This window comes from Ostrea edulis, chromosome 2 (assembly GCF_947568905.1).
Source record: "Ostrea edulis chromosome 2, xbOstEdul1.1, whole genome shotgun sequence".
In the NCBI taxonomy this organism is placed as follows: domain Eukaryota; kingdom Metazoa; phylum Mollusca; class Bivalvia; order Ostreida; family Ostreidae; genus Ostrea; species Ostrea edulis.
Genome location: NC_079165.1, coordinates 86968317 through 86994782, shown reverse-complemented (window position 1 = coordinate 86994782; position 26466 = coordinate 86968317). Strand labels below are relative to the sequence as shown.

The 26466-nt window shown below is 35.5% G+C and overlaps 1 protein-coding gene across 18 annotated transcripts in view; it reads left to right on the top strand.

The window, feature by feature from the left end:
* LOC125679136 (high affinity copper uptake protein 1-like) overlaps window positions 1–25534 on the top strand; it is a 34166-nt gene extending 8632 nt beyond the window's left edge. For 6 of the 18 annotated variants that reach the window (XM_048918098.2, XM_048918096.2, XM_056155308.1 and 3 more), the window contains 6 exons: window positions 13012–13194; window positions 14073–14139; window positions 15813–15984; window positions 16956–16979; window positions 17345–17383; window positions 23124–25534. In XM_048918098.2, coding sequence (XP_048774055.2) covers window positions 13012–13194; window positions 14073–14139; window positions 15813–15984; window positions 16956–16979; window positions 17345–17383; window positions 23124–23325 — 687 coding nt within the window. In that variant the 3' untranslated portion in view covers window positions 23326–25534. Of the gene's footprint in view, window positions 1–6138; window positions 6258–13011; window positions 13195–14072; window positions 14140–15812; window positions 15985–16583; window positions 16635–16955; window positions 16980–17344; window positions 17384–23123 lie in introns of those variants that run through there. The other 12 variants (XM_056155309.1, XM_048918101.2, XM_056155311.1 and 9 more) reach the window with 5 other exon arrangements.
* The last annotated feature ends 932 nt before the right edge of the window (window positions 25535–26466 follow it).

Below are 26466 nucleotides of genomic sequence, written 5' to 3'. Positions count from 1 at the left end.
AACTGATAAATAAATACAATTTCATTGTATAGTAATATTAAGCATATAGCTTGGATTCATAGAATGTGTTCATCTGACAGAAGGCAAATAAAAACAGGTGATTGTATTACAGCTGATTATTACAAGTATCAGGCAGGTGTATTTCAGATCAGCCTGTCCACCGGTGCAAGTGCACCCAGTGTTAGATCTGTTATTGGAGAATTGACATCGGTTTTAGAAGAAACTTTTTCTGATGATGTATGTAGTTACTGAGGTAGAAATTAATTCCTGTCTAGGATATATAACTTGTGTGTGTGTGAATATTGTGGAATGACTGTCACTAGTTTAGACATTCAGCTGACATAGCAGTGACCTTGTAATGTACAAGGTGAACCCCATGGGTTAAAATTTAGGATGCACTTGAACAGATCAATTAAGTCATGAATGCCAAAAGTATTCAGCCAGTTTTGTTTTTTATAATATAATTCATAGAAAATGAAATGGTTTTTAAAAACTAATCACAATCATCAATTTTTTATCTTTTCAATGAAATCTGATCTTTCTTTTTTTCTAATTAAAAAGCTGTTTTTGAAACAAACTTAACAGTCAATAATTCATTCTACAACAGGAATGAAATGTTATCAGTAAATTCATTCTACAATTGAAATAAACTTTTAAATTATTAGTAAATTCATTCTACAATTGAAATAAACTTTATTAGTAAATTCATTCTACAATTGAAATAAACTTTTATAGTAAATTCATTCATGTGAAAAATAAACATCACAAGACTGGCAGATTTTGTACACTATTGAGTGTAGCCGCGGCCCTGTGACTGGCTCCTTTTAAAGTCCCTGGATATTCATACAAATACAACAAAAAGTTATGAAATTATAGATATTTAGAAATAATGTTTTGTTTTTGCATGACTCTATAAAATGAATTAACATATTTGTTTTCAAAATGGAAAACAGGCATATTTCATGTATTTAAAAATAGCAACATTGTCCTTCTCAATTTCAAGTTATTTAGATATTTGTTTCAGTCTGTGGAAACACACCAGCTAAACAGATGAAAAATGCAAAAATTATTTGAAAAGTACATGTAATCCCAAATAATGAAGTGCTAAAGATATTGATCTGATCAAAATGTATAACTGTTTTAAAGATGCGATAATTGTGAATATCTGCGGAAAGTGTTTTGTTATTGATACATTATTTACATCACGTTAGCTAGATCAAGTGTTCGTAAATCCTTACCAAATGTCAGTGCAAAACAAACAAAAACATGATCATAGGCTTACATAATAAGGCATATACCTGACTCCTAGTAAACAGAACTGCGTGTTGGGTTATATTGACCCAGTTCTAGTTGTTTATGTAATTCAGACATATGTCTTTCTTTGATATGTCCAGAACGTGTTCTGAATGGCCAAGGTTTGCCATATAAAAACATTCTGCATACACAAATTATGGCAGTGAAGAAAATTAATTCATATCTGTCCACTGCGTTAGATTATGAAGATGACCAAAACTATAGAGAAAAAGCTGAAAACGGTTACTAGTAAATAAAATATCATACACTTTCACAAAGAAATTTCTGACTGTGTGTAAACAGCTAGAATTATACACAAGTTTTCTTTTTTCAAGATAGCTAGGTGTTGTTTTATCAGTTTGAAATCAGGGACCTCCGTGGCCGAGTGGTTATAGCATCGCGCTCAAAATCACACGGCCTCTCACCTCTGCTGGCGCGGGTTTGAATCCCGCTTGCGCCGGTAAGTGAGAAAGTTACCCAGTTTACTTTCGGAAGGTTGGTGGTCTCTTCCCAGGTACATTGTATCTGGGTTCTCTCTTCCACCAATAAAAACTGGGCACCACCACCAGATAACTGAAAAGTCGTTGAGTGTGGTGAAAAACATCTAAACAATCAATCAATCAGTTTGAAATCAAAAGTTTAAGATTAAGCAGGACAGTGGAACTGACTAGAAATTGTCAATGAATTTTCCTAATACTTTTTAGAATATAAGTATAGAATATCCCAAATACAAATTTGTCCAAATTCTGCCATCAGGGGAAATGGTGAGTATGGAAGAGTTACCTTCCCTGAAAAGTATGCAGTGAAAAGCTGATTATCTTGTAGCCCTGTAAACTTTCTCTGATGTTTGGCAAACTAACTATAGATTCCAAAGGATACCCTAGCTTTCAATAATCATTCAGTTATCTTTATCAGAATTTGTGATTTTGTCAAAAATAACGATACTAAGTAATATCCTGTTTTCGCTTTAGTCACAGACATGCACATATCTGATTTTGTGAGAAAACTTGTCAATAGGTTATTTTTTGTTGGATTTTAAATTAATTTTCTATGGATGGCACTCCTGGAGTAGGAATGAACATGTTATATCAGTCTCTGCGAGATTTACCTGGGGTTTCTCAATATATGGTATAAACAATCAACTAATATTGCTAACTCTCATTATTTCCCTTTCATTGACCATCATTTGTTTTCTTTTTATAACTATAGCTGAATTATTTCATATTCTGTGTATTTAATGATGTCTGAAATCCTAGATAAAAACGGTCTCTTGCCTTGCAGAAAGTGTGTTTTTGCAAAGGGAAGTAACTTTGTAAGGTTGGATTCATAATTATAGATGTAGACTAAATCTTGATTATGAAGAGGGAAAAAAAATAGATATGAGTATATTATTTATGTACAATGTAGAACCATATCAGTTCTTTGGGTTTTTTATTTTATTTTTTAGGGGGGGGGGGGGGTCAGATGTGTATTTTTGTTGTGAGTCATGTAAATATGTAGAACAAATACTTTTGCTGAGTGCAGACTTTGGCAATAATACACTGTGTTTTCAACTGTCGTCACATCCTCATATTCATCAAGTTTAATTAATCATAAAACAAAGAAGGATTGACAGAAATCATATGAGACAGACCACTTGACAGACAGACATTTGTATAAAGTAGTCCATTTCTCTGATTCACTTCCCCATTGCACAAAAATTGTCCGCCACCCCTCAGAGTCCACATTGTGAAACCCACACTTGTGTTCTGGAGTTTTGAATACCCCCATTGGATGATTATACAGCTGTACATTGTGATCCACTTCGGGGAAGGGAAAGGGTCAGATACAGTCAGCCTTCATGTGGTAGCACTGTCCTCTATCGTAGACCGTCGACAGCAGCCTTCGTGTGGTAGCGCTGTCCTCTCCCACAAATCAATCAAGTAAAGAGACTCAGGTATGCATTTCTATTGAGATTAATTTATACAGCTCACTATAGCCCAATATTCAGGTGAGCTTTTTGATGTGAGATGTGCTCATTGCCTATTTTTGTATACTTCAACTATTCTGTTGACTTTTCACATTTTTAAAGTTTTATCAAGAGCCAAGAATTAAGAATTTCAACCAAATTTGTGCTGAAAACAACAGGTGATTCAGATCTTTTAGGTAGGGCATGGTTTGGATGGTGTATCTGCATGAACTCCACATTGGGTCTCCGTTGAGCTCTGTATGAACTCCATGTTAGGCTTTGTATGAACTCCATGTTGGGGTCTGTATGAACTCCATGTTAGGCTCTGTATGAACTCCATGATAGGCTCTGTAAGAAGTCCATGTTGTGGTCTGTATGAACTCCATGTTGGGGTCTGTATGAACTCCATGTTGGGCTGTGTATGAACTCCATGTTGGGGTCTGTATGAATCCATGTTGGGCTGTGTATGAACTCCATGTTAGGCTCTGTAAGAACTCCATGTTGGGGTCTGTATGAACTCCATGTTAGGTTCTGTATGAACTCCATGTTAGGCACTGTAAGAACTCCATGTTGGGGTCTATATGAACTCCATGTTGGGCTGTGTATGAATCCATGTTGGGCTTGGTATGAACTACATGTTGGGTCATTATCCCATCTCTTTTGACACTAATTATATCTCCCCTCTTCTAGGGGGAGACATGTTGTTTGACTTTCTGTCCGTAACAAAATCTTGTGAACGCTTCTCCTCCTATATGGCTTATCAGATAGACTTGAAACTTTGTACAATGCTTCATTGGCATTTGTAGATGTGCATATTGTCAGGACGGGAGGATCCAATTATTTTCCTAAAAGTTATAGGGGATCTAAGAGGGGTGGAGAATGTAAAATAGCTTGTGAACACGTCTCCTCATATATGGCTTCTCTGATAGATTTGAAACTTTGTACTATGTTTCATTGCCATTTGCAGGTGTGCATATTGTAGGGACAGGAAGATCCAATTGTTATCCTTAAAGTTATAGTGGCTCTGAGGGGTGGAGGATGAAAAATTGTTTGTGAACACTTCTCCTATATGGCTTATCAGAGTTCATAATATTTGTTTCTGCTCATGCTCTCTCCTTCATACCATGCAGTATATTAAGGGGAGGAGGTTTCATTTAGAGCACTTCCAATTTGGGGATCTGGGGAGACATTTGTTTTTCTTGAAAACAATCTCTAGTATGATTTTATATATATACAATGACATACAAATTGAATTGACCTCAATTGAAGAACATGGACACCTTCAATTCCCTAGGAAGCACTATCTCTGTCGATGGCTCCCTATACAAGTCCGAATTCAGAAAGCCAGTCAGACAATGGGAAGAATCCGCTCCAGAATGCTGCAGCACAGACATCCGCTTGAAAGTGTACAACACAGTTGTGCTCTCCCTGCTGTTGTACAGATGAGAGATGTGGATACCCTATCACAGGCATATTAAGCAGTTAGATGGGGCAAACTCCACAAGCATTGAGGCAAAGGTGCTCCAGACACAACTACGCTGGACTGACCACTTGATCCACATGGATGGGTCCAGGATTCCTAGACAGCTGTTCTGTGATGAGCTGACGATGGGCAGCCCCAAACAGGGTCAACCAAAGAAATGATACAAGAACAATGTCAAAAGCTAAATGCAAGTTGGCCGACCTTCCACTCAGACAGCTTGAGGATGTTGCCTCAGACAGAACCGGCTGGCATACACTTAACCAAAGGAACACTTGCCAGTTTCAAAGAGGACTGCTACCAACGTCTCACTGCTGCCCGCAAGCGCCGCCACCAATTCTGCCCCAAGGACCGATGTTCCTTGCCCCTCCTGCAACCGCATCTGTGCTTCTGCCATCAGACTTCGACGCCACATGTGCTCCCACAAATAAAAACACAAGGAGTCGTCAGCCTCGGCTTTCAAGAGACTACCAAGAAGAACACATGCAAAAGAAATACAACTTCTGGGCCCTTAACAAATCAGAGAAAGGAATTTTATAAAGTTTAGAAATTTTTATTTTTATCAAAGATGTAGCTGCAGGGCATTTCTTTATGGAGGAAGTTTTATTTTTCAAAGTAGTGAAAGTTTTTTTTTTATTATTATTACTTTTTTGAGAAACAATTAATGTTCTAAAAACTGTCATGTTCAAAAATGTCTGCATATAAAATGAAGATCCTTAATCATTGATTGAATGAAGTTTTCATTGTTAATAAATATGAATCACCATTGGCTGGGTGGTGTTTGATCTAAAGTCCTGGGCTGCTTTAATTGCTGTTTGCTGTTTCATCTAAATGATTGTGACATAAACTTTGATGCAATTTGTGTAAAGTTTTATTTAAGCAGGAAATGTTTTCGTTGTTATTTCCCTTGTCTGAGACTAACCCCTTTAACTGCCGTGCCAAAGTAACATTGTTTTCATGCTTTGCTAACACCAGCGGACATTTCTCTGTTGTCTTAGTTGTTGGGCTGTTCAAGATAAAAAACCAGTGAAGTGTATGCATACTTATCTGATCCATCAATTCAGCGTTAATTAAACTTACCAAATAGTTTTAAATTTAGAGAAAGTTGACCCTTTTCCCTCCCGACTTTAAAAAAGCATTCAAAGCTGAATTTTTATCACCAGATTGAAGTGAATTTAGTTTATTTGTTCTGCATGATAGTTCACCTCTGACACATAACGTGCATAAAGTCCATAACTGTTATCCTTAATATTAACATGTTCATGATTTAATATACCTGCTGTTCAAGCACAAATACAAAGTTTATAAGTGTGCCAATAAAGTGAACATCTAGAGCAAGGAAGACATAATAACTGAATGATAATGATTTGCTTGTGTGTGAACTTTCAGGTCAAACTTATAGGGATATACACAATTAAACACTGGCATTGTTAAAAAGATGTTGCATGCACACATTGTGAATTAAGGAAGAGGAACCTGGGATTAGTGGGAGTCTTAAATGTTTAATTGCTTAGAAATTATTAATTGGCTGAATATGTAAGTACTAGTAGTATAGTTATATGAAAACTTCTAAATAAGTAGAATCCTAATGTTCATAGATACCGTACAAAGTACAGATTGGTAATATATTGAACATGTTGAATATTTATAACTTTTTTTTAATGATTGATTGATTTGTTCACCAGAAAGTAGGACTTTCTTTATTAATTGATCAGTCACGGATAAAAATTATGGTGCTTTATGTGAAATGAGAAGAGGATGTTCACAATTGCCAGTGGTCTAGACAAATAAGATAATAAATTATCATCAGGTGTGACTCTGCAGGTGTGTTAAAGAATGAATTAAGTGTTTTGTTTTCTGATGGGAATACCAATCTAAAATTGTGACTTTCTTGTGATCACAAATTCATTTTTAGTCAGAAGCCAGTTCCTTTATCGGTGTCATCTATTTGAGTAGAGGGTTTTCCCTTCATAAAATATACCTGTGGTGATTGTCTGATGACAGCTGTTATTGGGTAGGGTACTAAATTGGTGTAACCATACAGCCCAGTGAGTCCTCAAGGATATTTGGATACTGGGATTTTAATCTTCTTTCCTTGTAAGTCTGCTAAAACTTTTTGAAATTAAAGTATATGTTTCATATTTGCTGCATTCAATTACTTGAGGGTGAAAATTTTATTGGTGCAGTATGTGTCAATATACTAAATTTTTCAGTACAACTACAGCAGAAGGGCATGCTTGATATAAAATACATTTTCTTTTATCTATTGAATAATAGTGTTAATTAAATACATTTTCTTTTATCTATTGATGTTAGCTAAATATATTTTCTTTTATCTATTGATGTTAACAATATAAACCAAAAAAAAAACCCCAACTTTTTTTTTAAGATTATGTGCAGAGAATCTAAATGTTAATGAATTCAAGCAGTTTGGTTAACTGATCAGAATGAGGGCTATGTCAGGCTCAGTGTGTGGGTGATTGTGGGGGGGGGGGGGGGGGGGGGGGGGTGTCCTAGATATAAAATTGATAAGGTCACTTAATTGAGTCACTTAGGTGCCCTGACACTACTGATCTTCATGTGACATCCATAAATTAAAACATTATTTATTTTATAATTACCAATACAAATTGAGATGAAAAATCAACACCATACAAAAATAGTCATTTTTATTTTGATTCAGGTATTTTCATAATGCATATTAGGTCATCTCCGAGGATCCGTGACATTCACCCCTGACCCCTGATGCTGAGCGGTTGGCAATGGAACTGTTGCTACCTGTTTTAATGACTTAGGTCTGTTGCGGCTGGGATTCGAACCCTTGCCTTCTGCATGCGGGGTGAATGCTTTAACCTCTACACCATCGTGGTGGTTAGAAAAATATAGCTCATACGTACACTGCAATTCAAGTGTACAATCTACACCAAAACATCGTGGCTCATTAGATGAATTCGTAAAATCAGAGGCTAAAATGAGTTTATTAAAAGGTCATTTTGCAACATTTTGCTTCTAGATTTTGAAAATTTTCCTTGGTAAGCTTCCGGAACCCTACCACCATAAGGAGGAAAGCCCCCCCCCCCCCCCCATCCCACACTGCCCCACCCCCTCTTGTCGCTTTGTGACTCAGTTGATTGCCTCCAGCAGCCGGATTACCATGGAAGCAGGACTAGTAAATTACAGAATCTACTAGTCTGGCGGACTAACTATATTGAAAAAGTTGGTGTCGAACACTGCATGTAGTATTTATGTGCAATATCTCCTTTAATGCTACTTTTACCGCCGCTGTGACCGAGAGGTTAGAGCGTTCGCCCCGCTTGTGGACCGCCGGGGTTCAAATCCCGGCCGCGACAGACTTAAGTCGTTAAAATAGGTAGTGACAGTTCCATCGCCAAATGCTCGGCATCTGGTGTGAATGTCACGGGTCCTCGGAGATGACCTTAAAAACGGATGTCCCGTGTCACAGTAGGTGTGGCACGCTAAAGAACCCTCACTGCTCAATGGCCGTAAGGGCTGAGCATAGGCCTAAATTTGAAGCCCTTCACCGGTCTTGGTGGCGTATCCATATGAGTGAAAAATTCTCGAGCGAGACGTTAAGCAAGATACAATCAATCTAATGCTACTTTCTCTAAATTGAAAGTAAATGAATATTTAGCAGGAGCAGGTAGCCCTTTACTAAATACTAAAATTATACATTTCATGATCCCCAGGGGTAGGGATTTTGGTACTATATTGGTGAGGCCGAAATGGTCATAGTGATTATCATTTGAAAGATTTCTTTAATTTTATTGATACTACATGTATATAACAGCTAAATGCACTTTGTACACTGTAGAATTTAGCTTAGATATATGCAGAACAGGAAATTTATTATTTCTTTTCATGGCCCATGGGGCTAGTGATACTTTTACTGATACCCAGTTGACTGATAAGTCCTGAAGGTCTCTTGTTAGTTGTACATACTGCATACCCCGAAATCTCCAGAGGGTATAATGAAAAACAGCCAAAAATTCGGTGATCACAGATTTCGTAGAAAACCAAGTGTGACAGAGGGGAATTTTTATTCAAAACTTTCGATACATCGGACGTGACTGAACCCTTGCCCCTAATCTTTTGTAACATGTTTACAGTTTGTACCACATTTCTTTTCTGTACGTTAGTGCACCAGTGCATGTGGGACAGACACAAAGGTATATACAAACTGCACAGGAAAAAGACTACTTCACATACTAAGTCTCTCCTACTTACAGGGATGGCCAGGCTGATCTTGTTTAACCACAAATTTCATAATAATTATTTTTGGGAGCTGTTTTATAAACAGATGGCTATCTAAGTGTGTTTTGATATGTGTAGCTTATTAAGTTGTAAATCTTCATCTCATATTCTGACCATTTCAATTTCTATTCCATCACACTATTTTGAAAATGTTTGTAGTATAATGAAAAATGTGTCCGGGTGGTGCAGAGGTAGCGCTCTCGCTTCTCATTACTGCTACCTGAGTTTGATCCCCATGATCGGCAGTGGATGTATGTGAGAGGGTATTGCGGCCGCCCACTCGGACACATGGGTTTCCTCCGGATACTCCGGTTTCCTCCCACATAAATGACCCCCTAGCGTGAACATCCGTGCATCAAAAGGACCCCATTGAAAATATAAGATTTCGAGCTTTCATGGGTTATCCTTGGTGTTTATGTAATATTTGTATGTATTTTTATACCAAATAAATATTTATTTTTTTATCCGTAGAAATGTTTCACAGGTTGGTTGGGAATTTCCTGCAGATTGACAAAAGTTCTTCATATTCGATCCTCTTTTAAATGAAGGAGAAGAAAAATTTTGTGATACTGTGGAGTCATCATTGTTTTTGGGGGATTGATGTTCGTGGATTTCGTGTTACCAATGAATTTACGTGTCCTCGAACATTTTTGTAAACCAAATAATCTCTCCTAATGACATTATATCGATGCTTACCCACGAAATTACCTCCCGTCGAACCAGCAAAAATTCGCTTACCCACAAACATTGGCCCCCACAAATTAAAATGATTCTACAGTATCAAGACTTTGTTGTATGTTTGATAATTTAAAAGATATGTTAAATAGTCGTATATCCAGAAAACTATTCACATTGAAGTATCTATGATACATTTGATACGTAACTACAGTAAAGTCTTGGAGCTTCACATGTACTGGGTGTATAATGATCTTGCCCCCGCTTTCATATTGGGATGTCACACATCTCACGATATAAAAACGGGGTAAGAGTCGGAGGAATCTCGGATTAGAGATAATTATATGAATAACAGAAATGCTAACCTCTCCATTTCATGACATGCAACTCGCTCACTGCTGATTTTTTAAAATTCTAAGTATTTGCATTTGCTTATTCAATGAGATGCATTCGTGGATGCACATGATTATTAGTGATTCAGAACTTGAATGCTGAATCAGACATATATATTTTCTAGATGACAATCAAAATTATAATTTTTAATTGTGTTCAGGTTCAAATTTTTAAAATAGTCCATTTCATTGACTAGGACCGGTTATGGAAGCCTTGGATGCTTGTTTGACAACCGTATAAGGTCCCAGGTTTAATTATCAATCCTGCATGGTGGCTGTGTCAAACCTTAAGACAATTGATGTAGGTAGAGACTGTTCCTTTGCAGAGCACCCAATATTAGAAGTGAAAGTCGCAGGTCTGCTGGGTATGACCTTAAAAGCATAAAGGTGTTGTGTCATGGCAGGCATTGGCACAATATAGAACCATTTTTGCTTTGACCTTGAGCACTTTGCATAGGTCAAAATTTGTGGTGTATTTCACCTTCATCTAATGACATCTTTATGTCTGGAATATGACGTGTAAAACAAAACGTGAAGCAATTTCCAAAAAAATATCAATCCTACATGGTGTTTGATTGCATGGATGATGCATGTGTGACAATCTGATCAAATTAAATTTTAAATTTGCTCGCAAGTATACGATCGGATCTATCATCTAATGTATGTATCGATGCACACAACCATTCATGATTCGCATGCTGCATTTGACCTATATTTCTGGAATTTTTTTATTATAGTTATAAGTACAGTTTGACCTACTTTGAAGAAAACATAACCTATTAAGTATATCCATAATTGTTTTAGACAGGACTTTCATATTTTATGTATAATTTCTTTATGGCAAGACCTTGTGACACAGTGGTGTTTGATGTTTTGACCTTGGAGTTTGACTTACTTTTTAATAAAATCCCTGACCTATTCAAATTACCTCCGAAACTATTTAAGGTAGAGCTTTCAAATTTTGTAGGTAGATTATTTATAGCAAGACCTTGCTATGCTTTGGTGTTTGATCTTTACCTGGAAGTTCGACCTACTTTTGATAAAAATCTTACCTGTTCAATATACACTACCCACCATAAATAAATATACACATAAGCTTTTTACACATTTTGGCATGAAATATATTCAATATAATGAAAAAGAGCTGAATTCACTGTGTTAAACTTCCAATTTATCTCAGTAAAATAATCAGTTAAGGGGACAACTTCAATATATGTGAAACAATTAATGAACATTTAATATTTTTGGCAAAGTCTGTTAAATTGTGATACATATGTATTGATCTTTTTAAGGTGAAAAATCAAAGCAGTTTAGAATGCACTATTTAAGATATGTTTAAGCTTTCATGTTTTGTATATAGATTTCTTATGTCAAGTTCTTTCATATCATACCATGATCTATGACCTTGATTGGGCTTGTGACCTTGGTCTTATCCAGATCTGGATTTCTTGAAAAGAACTTAAGGTAGCTCACTACACCCAGAAATAGTTTCTCAAATCAGTACGAATTGATTTAATTATAAAAGATATGATGATATACAATAAGTATATATGCCAAAAAGGCAAAAAATATACAAATTTGGATAAAAACATGATTTTCAAAAAAATTATTTCAACATGTATGAAGAAAAGACTCTGGGCGATTTAAACTCGGGATCTACGGTTCACCAACCCAATGCTTTAACCACTGCGCTACGATGATAGACAAACAAAGCGATCGATACAAATAATTTCACAAAACATTTAAATCACCATCTTTTGACATGGTGTCATACAGAGTATAAGCGTAGTGAGCTACCCTAAGTCAAAGCATGGACTTATGTCTGAGATTTTGCCCAAATTTTGACTGCTCAAATAGGAGAAAACTCAAACTAAGTATGAGATTTTTTTCGAAAAATCCAAGCCAGAACATCGAGATTATGTTAGTCCTATTGGTGTCGAGGCATCTCTGTGTTATGTGAATCAAGATTATGTTAGTCCTATTGGTGTTGAGGCATCTCTGTGTTATGTGAATCCATTTTCTGTTATCTTGGGATCTATTGGGGCCACAATATGGGGTTAAATTTTTTTATGGGAATTAAGATTTATCAATCTAATTAAAATTAGAGGTTAGATCCGCTCACATACTCGCTACACAAACATCTAACAACATCCCATAGAGGGTCACGTCAGAGGTCAAATTTGCATGAAAAATTAACCAATCGCTACAAAGGTGGAATGTCATTGGCATCCAATGAAAATCCTCATTATATACTGTATTTGGTTACTTATCAAAGATGGCGACCGATGAAGAAATGGAAGCGATTAAAACCGCTTTGAATACATTTCATCTCGAGGCTTTGAAAATGAACAAGAACAGTTACTTAAATGTCATCTTTGCTGAAGTATACATGGAAAGGTCCCCCGATGTCCCATAGTTTAAAATTTAAACAAAACACGCGGTAAATAAGTCACGATCGTGGGTGCCGCCATTTTTTCTCTTCCTTGCGTAAACAATACATGGAATTGTGAAATAATACCCTATCAATATGAAGGGGGAAATTTGATTGGCTGTTGCAAATTTGACCTCTGACATGACCCTCTATGGGATGTTAGATGTTTGTGTAGTGAATATATGAGCGGATCTAACTTCTAATTTTAATTAGATTGAAGATTTATAAAAAATCTATTAAAAATCACAACATCTGAACAACAGTTTGGTCAAGGTGACTCAGAAGAGCAATGGGCCTCTTGTTTTTTTTTGTATTGGAGTTGAAATTGTGGGCAAGCCCGTACCTCAAAAACAAGGAAATAACCCCCACCCCTGAAAATAAATAACTTTACAGTACACTCCGTTTGATCTTGGAGACTGCCAGTTTTGAAACTGTTTTATTTAAAGACTGAATTTTCTAGCAAGTTGTGAATTAGAATTTGCTGACAGCGTAATGTAGTATTTTACTATTTCTTTTGTAGTCCTCAATAATGGACATGAATTCCACTGGAATGAACCACCACCACCATCACATGCACTCTACTACTGGAATGCCTATGGACCACCACAACCATGGTAACATGGATGGTAACATGGATGGGAGCATGCAAGACCACAGCATGCACATGGGGAATGATACCGATAGTTGTGGGAATGGAATGGCAGTAAGTGCATCAACCAAGATTATTGGCCCTGAAATATTCTATTTCTTCTATTTACATTTCTGCAGTTAATTATACCCCCTGCAACAAGTTGGGGGGGGGGGGGGGGGGGGGGGTATACTGGAATCGGGTTGTCTGTCTGTCCGTCCGTCCGTCTGTAGACGCAATGGTATCTGGGCTCTAAAGCATTACCCTTTCCACCTACCGTCACCATATCATATATATGGACTACCCATGGGATGAAGATGTTCTCTATCGATTTTGGGGTCAAAATGTCAAAGGTCAAGCGAACTGGACATCGAAGTAGCAATATGGTTTCTGGGCTCTAAAGCGTTATCCTTTCCACCCACAGTCACCTTATCATACGTATGGAGTACCCATGGGATGAAGATGTTCCCTATTGATTTTGGGGTCAAAAGGTCAAAGGTCAAGCACACTGGACATCGAAGTAGCAATATGGTTTCCGGGCTCTAAAGCGTTATCCTTTCCACCCACAGTCACCATATCATACATATGGAGTACCCATAGGATGAAGATGTTCCCAATTGATTTTGGGGTCAAAAGGTCAAAGGTCACGCACACTGGACATCGAAGTAGCAATATGGTTCGGTTTGTCATGCCATTTGTTTTTTACACTCAGAAAAGAGGTAGTTTATACCTATTACCAACACCCTTTGGGAGATTGGAGTAAGCGGGGGGTATTCTTAGTGAGTATTGCTCACAGTACCTCTTGTTGATTTTGAGGTCACATGGTCAAAGGTCAAGGGTCAAACTGGACATAGGAATATACTGACCACTCAATGTCTCCTTCTTTTTTTTACTTTGATAACTGAATACAAAACTGTGATGTGTTTATCAGTGAACAAGCATTATTATTTCAGATGTTCTTCCACACTGGGAAATGTGAATACTTACTGTTTGAAGGTGTTCAGACAAAGACTGTAGCAGGTGAGGAAGAGATGCAGTTAATTATCTAGTATACTAATCACACCTATTGTGAAAGAGACCCACTCAATTTTTTATTCATGCAAAGAAATCTCAGTTGAAAAGGATTGAACAGCAGGCACAGTGCCTATGATTGTTATCTCCTTAAAGGGGCATGGACACGATTTGAGCTGAACATTTTCAAATTATACTTTTCCATTCTTAATGTTTAAAATGCTTAACAAAGATATATCTAATGGTCAGCAAAAATTTGAATGCTATTTGTCGAGGTATATTGGAGATACAGAGCTCACAATTCTTTGTTATGTAAACAAGGCTTGTGCCTTGTTTTTGTTTACATAGGTTAAATATACTTGTAAAGGTTTCATTTAAAGTACATATCTTCAATTCACAAGTTAATTCTGAACACAATTAAATAGTTTCAAGGGTTTGGCACATCTCATTTTGTTTTAAACATGCTATTTTCTGTCAAGCAATCTATATATATAAACAAAAACATGGCATGAGCCTTGTTAATTGTGAGTACTATGTCTCAAATGTAACTCAACAACTGATATTCAAATTTTGGTTGACTATTAGAAAATACTTTAGTTAAGCAATGTAAACAATAAAAATGGAAAAATCAAAGTTGAAAATTTTCAGCTCAAATCTGTCCATGCCCTTTTTAGTCAAGGTATGAGTTTGAATTTACACATGAAGAAATATACATTTTATGGGTCATAGTGGTAAAGAAGTTAATAACATTACTCCAGCCTTGACCTTTTAAAAGTTAGTATTCGTACTATTCTCAGGTGACCTATTGTGAAAGAGAGTCACTCAATTTTGTAGGGAGGACCCAGGTTTTTTTTTTAATTTCTAGTTTACTACAGTAACAAGTGACGTATTGTAAACCATTTTCTGTCACGTGTTAACAATTAGACATTTTCAGCTTCTTCTCAAAAACTACATGGCATTTTACCAAATTCAACATATAGCGTACTGTAAATTCCTACTTATACGTGAGGAATTTATTATCGCATAATTTCGCGAGAGTTGACACTCGAAAAATATAATTATGTTCTAGCTTTTAATTTTCTGTTGATAAAATACATGTAAGAACTCTTGATTAACAGACGACACGCGAAGTTATGTTCACGCGATTTGACGTTTATGGGTCATTTCGCCATATTAAATACTCACGTAAAGTAAGGAATCTACAGTAATATTAGGGTAAGGGGAACAAAAAATGTGAATTTCAATCCACCCCATTCCCCTATGGGAGCTGAAGGGTCAGGCAAAAACCTTAAAAAAAAAAACCTACAGTATAAGTGGAATTTTTAGCAAGACACAAATTTAGCAATTTTTCCATAAAAAAAGGTATAAATATTTAGCGAGAGCTAATCTTAGTGGTTTTAAAATACCAGAAAAGATAACTATTACCTCCAACATGGAATAAATTGTTAGCAATGTTTAATTTTAGTGATCTCACCACTCTTGCTAATCGTGCTAAAATTGAATCTTCACTGAAAATTCTACTTACATGGTAATGCAAACTTTAAAAAAATCTAAGCAAATTATGATTTCAAATTTTCAACTGGTAACGTATGATATCGCATTGTGTTGTATATAAATTGTTTACATAGATGTTATGGTGTTAAGACTGAGCAGTAGAGCTAACAACTTGACTATTTTTCTAGGAATGGTAGGAGCTTGCATTATCATATTCCTCCTGGCTGTCCTGTACGAAGGCTTGAAGGTTTTCCGGGAGTACCTCCTGAAAAAAGCATTGGTGACTGGCTCCAAGTACCAAGAGGTCACTATCGGCGCTAATGGGAAATCTGTTGTACCAGACGCACAGGTCAAAAGCAGGTAAACAATAGCAGCAGACAGTATTCTAGTGGTTCTTGTTTTCTATCTTAAAACCTAAAAAATACACAAGTATTGCTACAGGATAAATGTTAATTTAAGTAGCAGTGTGGTGTGTAACTTAAATGTCTCCAAATTGAGAATTTTTATAAATGATTTTGATAAACAAAATAAATGCTTTTTAATGAGGTAGAAATAGCATTAAATGCATTGCACTTCAAAGCATAAAACTTGCTTGATGTCACAGACAATTATTGTAGATCCACAAGCAAAACACAAGAACAATGCTATTTCACATTAGGAATTATCTAACGTAAAGAAGAGTATCTCAAGAGGAATAAAGAGAAAGACGTCAGTATAAATATCCCATTAGACCTGAGTATTTGTGTAATATTGGAAGACTTTATTTAAGCCTGATTTAGTGTTCTACATAAGGGAGATAAATCTGATATGATTACCTAGCAAACATTCATCTCCAAACTGTAGCAGTCGACAGTCATGCACATTTACCGTTAGTTAAAATCAAAGTTAGGAATTAAACCGGAAGTTTGTTTTTTTTAATATAATTTTGGTTGTGTTGTTAAACTTTAAAACATTTTCAGCAACGGACTTTCCTCCATAGACTACAAACCGGAGAAGAAGCAATCAATTGGGTGAATTTTTCTCACCTTCATCAGATATATCAGCTTTCATATCATGCTAGATATGGTGTATTTATCCTGGCATATTGCAATACAGCCTCAGACTATGTGGGGATTTATAGATATTCAGTCCTACGCTGTATAGATTCCCGCAGTCCTACGATATAAGACGATCGTATGGACATTGTGGTCAAGCGTTACACTGTATGTTAATCATTAAGAGGTCCTTTTTTCATTAGAATGTTAAGTTATAGCCACATAGCAATTAGAAAAGCTTCAAGGATTTGCTTCCCTAGTTGCATGTTACTTGATTTGCATGTTGATTTACTTTAGGGTTATGATACCCGGACAACCCAGGTAAAACAAACGTAACCTATTCAGGTGAACTTACCTGAGCTAAACAAAGTCCTTACTAATATCCTAAATGTGGATATTTGTTTTCTTGTTGATAAAGTTTTAACAATTTTGTGGATCTATAAACTTTGCAAAAATATTTTTCCTAAAAATGAAATCTTTATGTTGGCCAACTAATTCGCAAATTGAAGTGTACAAAAATTAATCTATAGCAACTTGACCCAATTTAACAAAAATAAATGTTCACAAAAATATCCAGATTTATTGTAGTTAATCAATAGTCACTTACTTTGGATTGGATTGAATTATAATGAGGGCAGAAGGTGTGCATTTGATAGAAGTGGATGTGATTTGTTTTATTTTAACAGTAATGGGATGATCGTCAATAATCCCTTTATGAATAGAAGGTATGCTGTAATATTAATCAGTGTTTTCCATCCAACATAAAGCTGTCAGCTCTTTTCCAATCCACTTTTTTTTTTCAACCAGGTGGTCAGAAAATCTTCTGAAATCCTGATACAATTTCAGTGTTGTAAATTAATGTAACTGACATTAGGAGAATTGTCAAAGCACTTTCAATTGTGATAAATGGAAAACACTGTTGGTGTAGTTCTGATTTTTTATTTCAATAGCATTCAGTACTAATCGTTATGAAGTGTATCCTGGTGTTTAAGCCTCTCTTTGGAGTTTGTCTTAAAGTCTGTGTGTGTTTTATGTCATCTGTAAACTTCACATTTTCAACTTCTTCTTGGGAACCACAGCTCCAATCTCAACCAAAATAACCACAGAGCAGCCTTAAGTAAAAGGTGTTCAAGTTTGTTCAAGTAAAGGCTCATGCCATCTTCTAAGGGGAGGTAATTCAGAAAACGTGAAACTAGTGTGGTGTGCATAGAAAAAATTACTCTGCAGCCAAGGTGAGGATACATCATGACTCAGAGACTTAGAAAGTGGTACATTGGGGTTCCAAGTTTTACATAGGGAAATTCTTTTAATTCAGAATTCACTTGTACCATATATTTTTATGCAAGCAGCATAATGTGGTGTTAAGTTAAATCATGACTAGGGTAGGACATTAAGATGGGTTTCAATTTTTTCATAGAATGTAATAAATTATTTGAAAATTTTTTCCAAACCACAAGGGTACAATATGTCAAATTGATTTGTAAACCTCCCTATGTACCGTAAGGTAGATGTCAAACATTGACTCTCAGAAGAACAGGGGAATATTGATTGATTGATTTTATCTTGTTTAACGTTCCTCTTGAGAATTTTTCTCTCATATGGAGAAATCACCAATACCGGTGAAGGGCTTCAAATTTAAAATGAGGGTTCTTTATCGTGCCACACCTACTGTGACACAGGACATCCATTTTTAAGGTCATCTCCGAGGGCCCGTGATATTCACACCCGATGCTGTGTTTGGTAATGGAACTCTCACTACCTATTTTAATGCCTTAGGTTTGTCGCGGCCAGGATTCGAACCCCAACCTTCTGCATGCCAGGTAAATGCTCGCTCTACCTCTAGACCACCGCGGCAGTGAAAGGGGGAATAATGAAAGATTTAATAGAAAGTTTCTTCTTTATTGTCTGAAAGGATGAATTAAAAAAATTAATGAAACCTCCTTATGTAGGGTAGATGCATAATTACACCATAACTCCAGGGGTCCAAGGAGGCACACAAATAGGAGACCTGGCAGGGATACAAATAGGGAACCCGGCAGGGGTACACATGGGGGACCTGGCAGGGATACAAATAGGGGACCCGGCAGGGATACAAATAGGAGACCCGGCAAGGATACACATAGGGGATCTGGCAGGGATACACATAGGGGACCCGTCAGGGATACAGATTGGGGATCTGACAGGGATACAAATAGGGGAGCCAGCAGGGATACACATAGGGGATCTGGCAGGGATACAAATAGGGGACCTGGCAGGGGTACACATAGGGGACCCGGCAGGGATATATATAGTGGACCTGGCAGGGACACAAATAGGGGACCCAGCAGGGATATATATAGTGGACCTGGCAGGGATACAAATAGGGGACCCGGCAGGGATACAAATAGGGGTCCAGACAGGGACATAATAAGGGTTCAGGTAGGGACACAAACAGGGACATAAATTGAGATATATCTTGAGAGTTGAAGCTGGAATTTGAGAAGATGGATTGTAGAGTTTTAGAGGAAGTGGGTGTAGCCAATTTGATACCATTCAGTAAGTAACAGATGAATTTGTAGAAATTTTCTGGATCTGATAGTGAAGTAGTGGGGGGGGGGGGGGGGTTATTGAATTTCAACTGTTTAGTATTTATTGAGTAGCATGTCACACAGTATATGATGAGATGTTATCAATGCTAGGTGGGCTGGACACATCTGTCCATGGATGACTAGATATCGCAGATAACTGAGGGAAGTCTAGTCGATGGACTGGATCATGTTGTCATCGTTTCGTAGATCATACAATCAAATTTCCTTTGCATGTGCCATTCCCAAGTAATAGCCAGCATCATACACAGAAATTCAATGATTACCTCACTAACTTACTTATGATCAGTTGTTAGTGAAGATGAGCTGTTATAGTTATGATTGGTTGTTATTTATGGATTATCATTGGTTATTATTTATGCATTATGATTGGTTGCCTGAAGACTGTGCATGTGTTTAATGTGATCTCTGGTGCTGGGGTGTATTATATTGCCTGGCTTTGGTTTTCTTTCATTGTCATGCTTTAATGTATGTTATCTATTTATAGTACAGAATAATATTACTTGTAATCATGTTTGTTAACTATATATAGAACAAAATAACATAATAATTAGTAATTATGTTTATATTATCAACAGAACAAAATAACATTTTAATAACTTGTAATCATGTTTGTGTGTTTTATATTTCCAATGTTTTTGCCTCTGGTATCTTTATCCAATTGTAATTTCCTGATGAATGCGATGTAGATGTGAACAATGCACATAGGAATCTTGATAAATATAGAAGTTTACGCCTATAATACGTCAATATTAACAGCTGTGATAAATATAGAAGTTTACGCCTATACATCAATATTAACAGCTGTGATTCTGACAGAAATGAAAGTAGAATGTAAATGTAAAAAGTAAATTTCCTTTTTGAAAATATTTGATGTATCAACTGAGATGCTTCATTTCGATCGACATAGTTTTCATGAAGTGGTAACATAGATTTTGTAGGCTTTATGAAGTAATGCTAAATGTCAAGTTTCTCAGTTCATGTATTTTTAAAATGAAATTCCTTTCTTAAATATTTACATTTCCAATTTTTGCTTTTATTATCTTTACAAATTGTAATGATTGCCATTTCTTCATGAATGTGAAGTAGTTGTAAAAGAATGTGTGTATGAATTCCGAATTTCTTGATTAATATATGGTATGTCTATTTTAATGGCTAGGAATTCCTATAGATATGAAAATCAGATGTAAGAAATGAAGTTCATTTTTTAGAATAACGTGCTTCGTGATAAGTATGCTGACCTGAAGAATCACAGTTCATACCCTCATATGTTTTCAAAACTGAAACTTATTTCTTACTGATATAGAATATACCTGTAATAACATTATAAAACTAGTAAGCATGCATGCATGTTTATCATTCTACTAATATAAATCTGCCATTACAACTCTTGATTTTTTTAAACAAGTTTAAATCCAGATTTATATAAAATCCTGCATAGATTCTTGTATTTCAGTGTATACTTCATAGTAGATCTAAACGAGTCACCCAATGATATGTATTAACTATAGGGAATAATTAACGAGTCACCCAATGATATGTATTAACTAGGGAATATTTAACGAGTCACTCAATGATATGTATTAACTAGGGAATATTTAACGAGTCACTCAATGATATGGATTAACTAGGGAATAATTAACGAGTCACTCAATGATATGTATTAACTATAGGGAATAATTAACGAGTCACCCAATGATATGGATTAACGAGGGAATAATTAACGAGTCATCCAATGATATGGATTAACTATAGGGAATAATTAACGAGTCATCCGATGATATGGATTATCCAGGGAATAATTAACGAGTCATCCAATGATATAGATTAACCAGGGAATAATTAACGAGTCACCCAATGATATGGATTAACCAGAGAATAATTAGCGAGTTGCCCAATGATATGGATTAACTAGATTATAATTAATGAGTCACCCAATGATGTGGAATTAACTAAGGAATAATTAACAAGTCACCCAATGATATGGATTAACTAATGAATAATTTAAAACAAGTCACCCAATGATATGGATTAACTAGGGAATCATTTAAAACAAGTCACCCAATGATATGGATTAACTATAGGGAATAATTAACGAGTCATGGATTAACTAGGGAATAATTAACGAGTCACCCAATGATATGGATTAACCAGGGAATAATTAACGAGTTACCCAATGATATGGATTAACCAGGTAATAATTAATGAGTCACCCAATGATATGGATTAACCACGGAATAATTAACGAGTCACTCAATGATATGGATTAACTATGGAATAATTAGATTCTATGAACACGGACAAGAGGTCATTAAGTTATATATATTTTTTGAAACAGAGACTGGGGAATGTTAAGATTGTATGCACATTAATCAGTCATTTGGACAAGCTTGGATTTTTTCTCTTCAAGATTCGCAACAATGATGATAATTTACTGTAATCACAAACTCTCAAGAGTTGTTAATCTCGGTTAAAATCAGGGCTGGGTATTCCTACTAATTTCCATTGCACAATATATTGTGAGACTGTCAAATATATTAAAATATTTTCTATATGACAGATATGCTTAAGAATAAGAAAATCTATTCATTTTTTGACATATGAATTTAAATTTTCAGTAAACAGAACAAACATTGTAGAAGACAAAGATAAAATTGATTATAAATGGTAAAATTTTATATGAAAACTTGTTTGACTGGGAGAAGAACACTAAGTTTTTATACTAGCTATCTTATACTTTTATTGTCTGAAAATGCAGAAAAGTTTTGAAAGGCAGTATACCAATATTGAAAAAAATGTATTGAATAAAGTATTATAAGACATCTTTTGCAATACACTAGAATGAAAGGCGAAGACAACAAACAGTGATCAATATCATAACTCCTATAAGCAATACAAAATAGATATTTGGGCAAACACTGACCCCTGGACACACCAGAGGTGGGATCAGGTACCTAGGAGGGGTAAACATCCCCTGTCGACCGATCACACCCGCCATGAGCCCTATATCTTGATCAGGTTAACGGAATTATCCGTAGTTAAAATCAGTGTGCCAAGAATGGCCTAATAATCGGTATGAAACACGTCAGACAGCATTTGACCCAATGATAGGTTGTATTGGCAAACTAAATCATTATAACGACCATAGAATTTGCGAAATGTTGACTTTAAACGAGACTGTTGAAACCCCTGTACCTTGTGTATCAAATCAGTTGAGAGATATAAACTCCATATGCAGGTAATAATGGAATATTGCTACATAAATGTGGGAAGTTGACAAGGGAGAAGCTGAAATCATCCTGTTTATCGTAAAGTTGAGTTCTTAGTTTGCCGTTAATATCTACTTTCAATAAAATATCTAAGTATGAAGCAGAGGTGGACGACTCTGTGATGTCTTTTATTTCGAACTCGCATTTAATTTCCCATCCCTATTACTCTCATAGGTATATCACCAGCATCGATAAAATATACCCGTAATGGTGAGGGGATTACATCGTGCTAAATGATTTATGAAAAGACGTTAACATGTACATAAAAGAAAAGTCTTTAGATTGTTATTATTCTTAAAACACTATCTGCAACCCAAATTTTAAACTGACTCAGTTCTTAGAACACAAGGAGATTTAGGATATAATTTTTATTAAAATGATTTTCTGTAGGTGTCGGGTGATAATATAGTGTCTGATGTTTTGTTCAGATGTCTGAAAATTGGTCACATTTCTTAAAAAATTTAAGACCACCGGTAAACAGTACGAAGGTTTATTGTGAGTTTGTGCAAAGTTAAATTCCAAGTGGAAATACATGTACGTAGTGTGATATGATTGAAAAATTCAATGAGATGATATATTTTGTTAATTTTTGATTTTCTTGGAATTTTCAGGATATCGATGATCAGCAGTTCTCACTTGTTACAGACCCTGCTTCATGTCTTACAAGTATTCATCAGTTATTGCCTCATGCTCGTCTTCATGACGTACAATGTCTGGTTATGCATCGCAGTCATTCTAGGAGCAGGAACGGGCTATTTCTTCTTCGGATGGAAACGAGCGGTCGTGGTGGACGTTAATGAACACTGTCATTGAGGAGAAAACGACACTGAATACTGTATTCATCCAAATCACCATCCCTGTTCAAACAGATATTTGCTGTTCAATAATAAAGGTGCTACATGTATCAATATCTATAGGTGCTACATGTATCGATATCTTATTTGTAAATTCTCAAGTAAAGGGAAATCTCACCATCTCTGCCTGCTCCCTTGTGTGCTGTAAAACATCAGATCTTTGTTTATACTTCTGTCTCCTTTCAACAAATTTATTTTAGGCATCTGGGATGCTTATTTGGAGAATACAGTGTGTCAAGATTGTTTTCATTTCATCTGAATGTTGATTGAAATATTCCAGGGACAGAATATTCCATATATTTTAGATATCTGTATATTTTTATAGGCTACTAATGCACAGCATTTTACTGTGATGTGATTTTACTCCAGACGATCACATTGATTAGCTAGGAGTTAAGGAGCCTGTGATCTCCCATGCAGGAAATAATTGTGTCCAACACATGACCAGAAAGGTGTGAAGGTCTCCCTAATGATCTAAGCAGGCTTTCATGTGATTGGGGTGTAGTTTGTTCAGAACTTTTGAAACAGAAAGCAAATGTGTAGATAATGTCTTTAATTTCACTTTGGTTTTTAAGGAAGTATGGTACCCAAGACTTTATGCAGAACTAGGATGTTGTCAAAATTGTAATGCATAGAAATTTTGTAATCATAACTCTCAATACCAAACTTTAAAAGGTATAAAATTAATGCATTTCATGACATGAATTGTTTTACTGCATCTGACAAGGTTCTTTATCAGGCAGGCTCTCATTCCAGTCAGTGCACTTTTAGATTTGAACTTTCTTTACATGCATATATTTATATTTTTGATTTTAGGATATGACAATGTAAGTAACATCAATTTAAAAAAATTCTGAATTAAAATACTCTGTTCTGCACAACACATAAACAAGTTGCAGTAACTCAATCACAGTTGAAGTAAACTACAGCCAAGGTCAAATACAAATACCAGTGAACCAATTCTATTAATCATTGATTGCATGGTTGTACATCTAATGATGGATTATGAAAGTTTTCTGATTGTTAATTACCAGGAAAAAGTTGGTATCATACCTTCTTAATTTAGATTGTCCCCATTAATAAAACTTATGGCATTAGTATATGTAAACATTATATGCACATTGATTTTTTTCACTTTACAGGTTGTCAGGTTGAAATCAAATTAATAAGTAAAGATTTATTGTCAGAGTGTAGCAGTAGTACAAAAATAAATATTTGTAAACAGAGTTAGATTTGTATTATGACGGTTTATGTTTTAGATTTTTTATGTACATTGTATATGAATAGTGAGAAGCAATACCAGTATTGTGGAGATTTTTGTGGGTTTTTTTAAATGTGTGTATTTTGTTTGCGTATTTCATTGTAAATGAATTTTCCAAAAGTATATGTTTAATTTGTCTAATATCCAGTAAACGTTGTTCACCGCTGATCTTCCTTGTTACCATGGTGACGGTTATCTGTAACTAAGACAGCATTACTTACATTACATTCATCAGCTGTTTTATATATCCTCATTTTTCATCAATTTTACAATGGAGCCAACTAGTACTTAACATTGCCAATGTTAAACTTGCCGATGTATGTTGTACAAGTGTTTAGGCATTATGTGTACTTATAAATACTTATAAAATTATGTATTGTCTACTGGGAAATTTTTAGCAGTTTTGTTTTTATTCACCCTATGCCATGTTGTCTCTATAGATTGACACACCCATGTGATGTATGCACAAAAATGGCAATGAGAAGGCAGAAAATGATTGAGAGCAAAAGTAGCTGATGTTTCAGCATTAGGACAATTGTAGGCATATTCTAGAGCTCAAGAACTTCGACTGTGGCTCAAGATTTGAAAAAGAGAGGGTCATTTATGTCATTGAATGCTTAGTGTAATCTCATGAGTTGATCATTAATAATATTTGATGCATACAAACAAAAACATTACAATATCAGTTTCTTTATAGTGTCAGAGACGGATCAGTGACCAAAACAAAGTCATTTCATATTATGCAGTAAGAACAAAATTTCATATCTGTCACCCATGATTATCAAATAATAGTGTTCACTTCATCTTGTGTACGGTTTTTATTAATCATTGTTGCTTACATCATAAATTCTATGAAATCCAAGCTTGGAATTGTTACGGTTATATAATAAACTATATTTATCTCCTATTGTATAGTTGTTTCAATGGCTTTCATGGTTTGACCTCCGTTTCCTCAATATCTTGGGGAGGCAAAAACAAAACTGCTTTTATTCCAGCCATTCATGAGATACCTGAAATCGGATGACCAGACAAAAAACAGTAGGCTGGTGTACTTTTAGAATTTAGTCATGGCAAATATGCCTATGGAAATATAGCCATTGAGGCAAGCATTGTTTGAAATATGAAACAATTTAGAGTTATCTCTCCTGATTACAGAAAACTTCTTTAAAGCTGACATGAATTAATAAATATAATATAATTCTATATGTCCGCCATATTTCTTTGCCAATCCGCCATATTAGGTGGATATTCTATTGTTATATGTATCAGGATTCGCATGGTATATAAGGGGATGAGTTTTGCTACGCTTCACTTCACATCAGTGTCTTCGATTTACCTGTGCGGGTAGCTTCGACAGGTAACGCGTTCATCTCCGATACTAATTTATAGGACATCAAGAAATGAAATCACGTTTTGAAACACCACGCAGTGCTCAAAATTACAATAAACATATCGTACAGTAGTAAATCATTCTAAAAGCTTTGGATAAATAAATATAGAATGCCTTTTCTTTACGTGAATGTGCGTACATTTGCAATAAATATGTCAAAACTATACAAAAACGCGGAGAAATATTTCATCTATTATCTAGATCTTTTGATGAAATAGGAATAAGCAAAGGGTATAAAATCTATACCATTCACACTTACTTCAAGCAAAATGCAAATACATAAATGCTACTGTACGTATAAAGAAGACATGGCCATGTATGCTCGTCATGAAAAAGCATCGAATGCGGATGACTATTTACCTGGGTCTACTCGTAATATCTGTAAAGGACCGAAGCTGTACGTGTACACTTGTCGAAAATACTCATAGTACTAGTAAAACTCCCTTTAT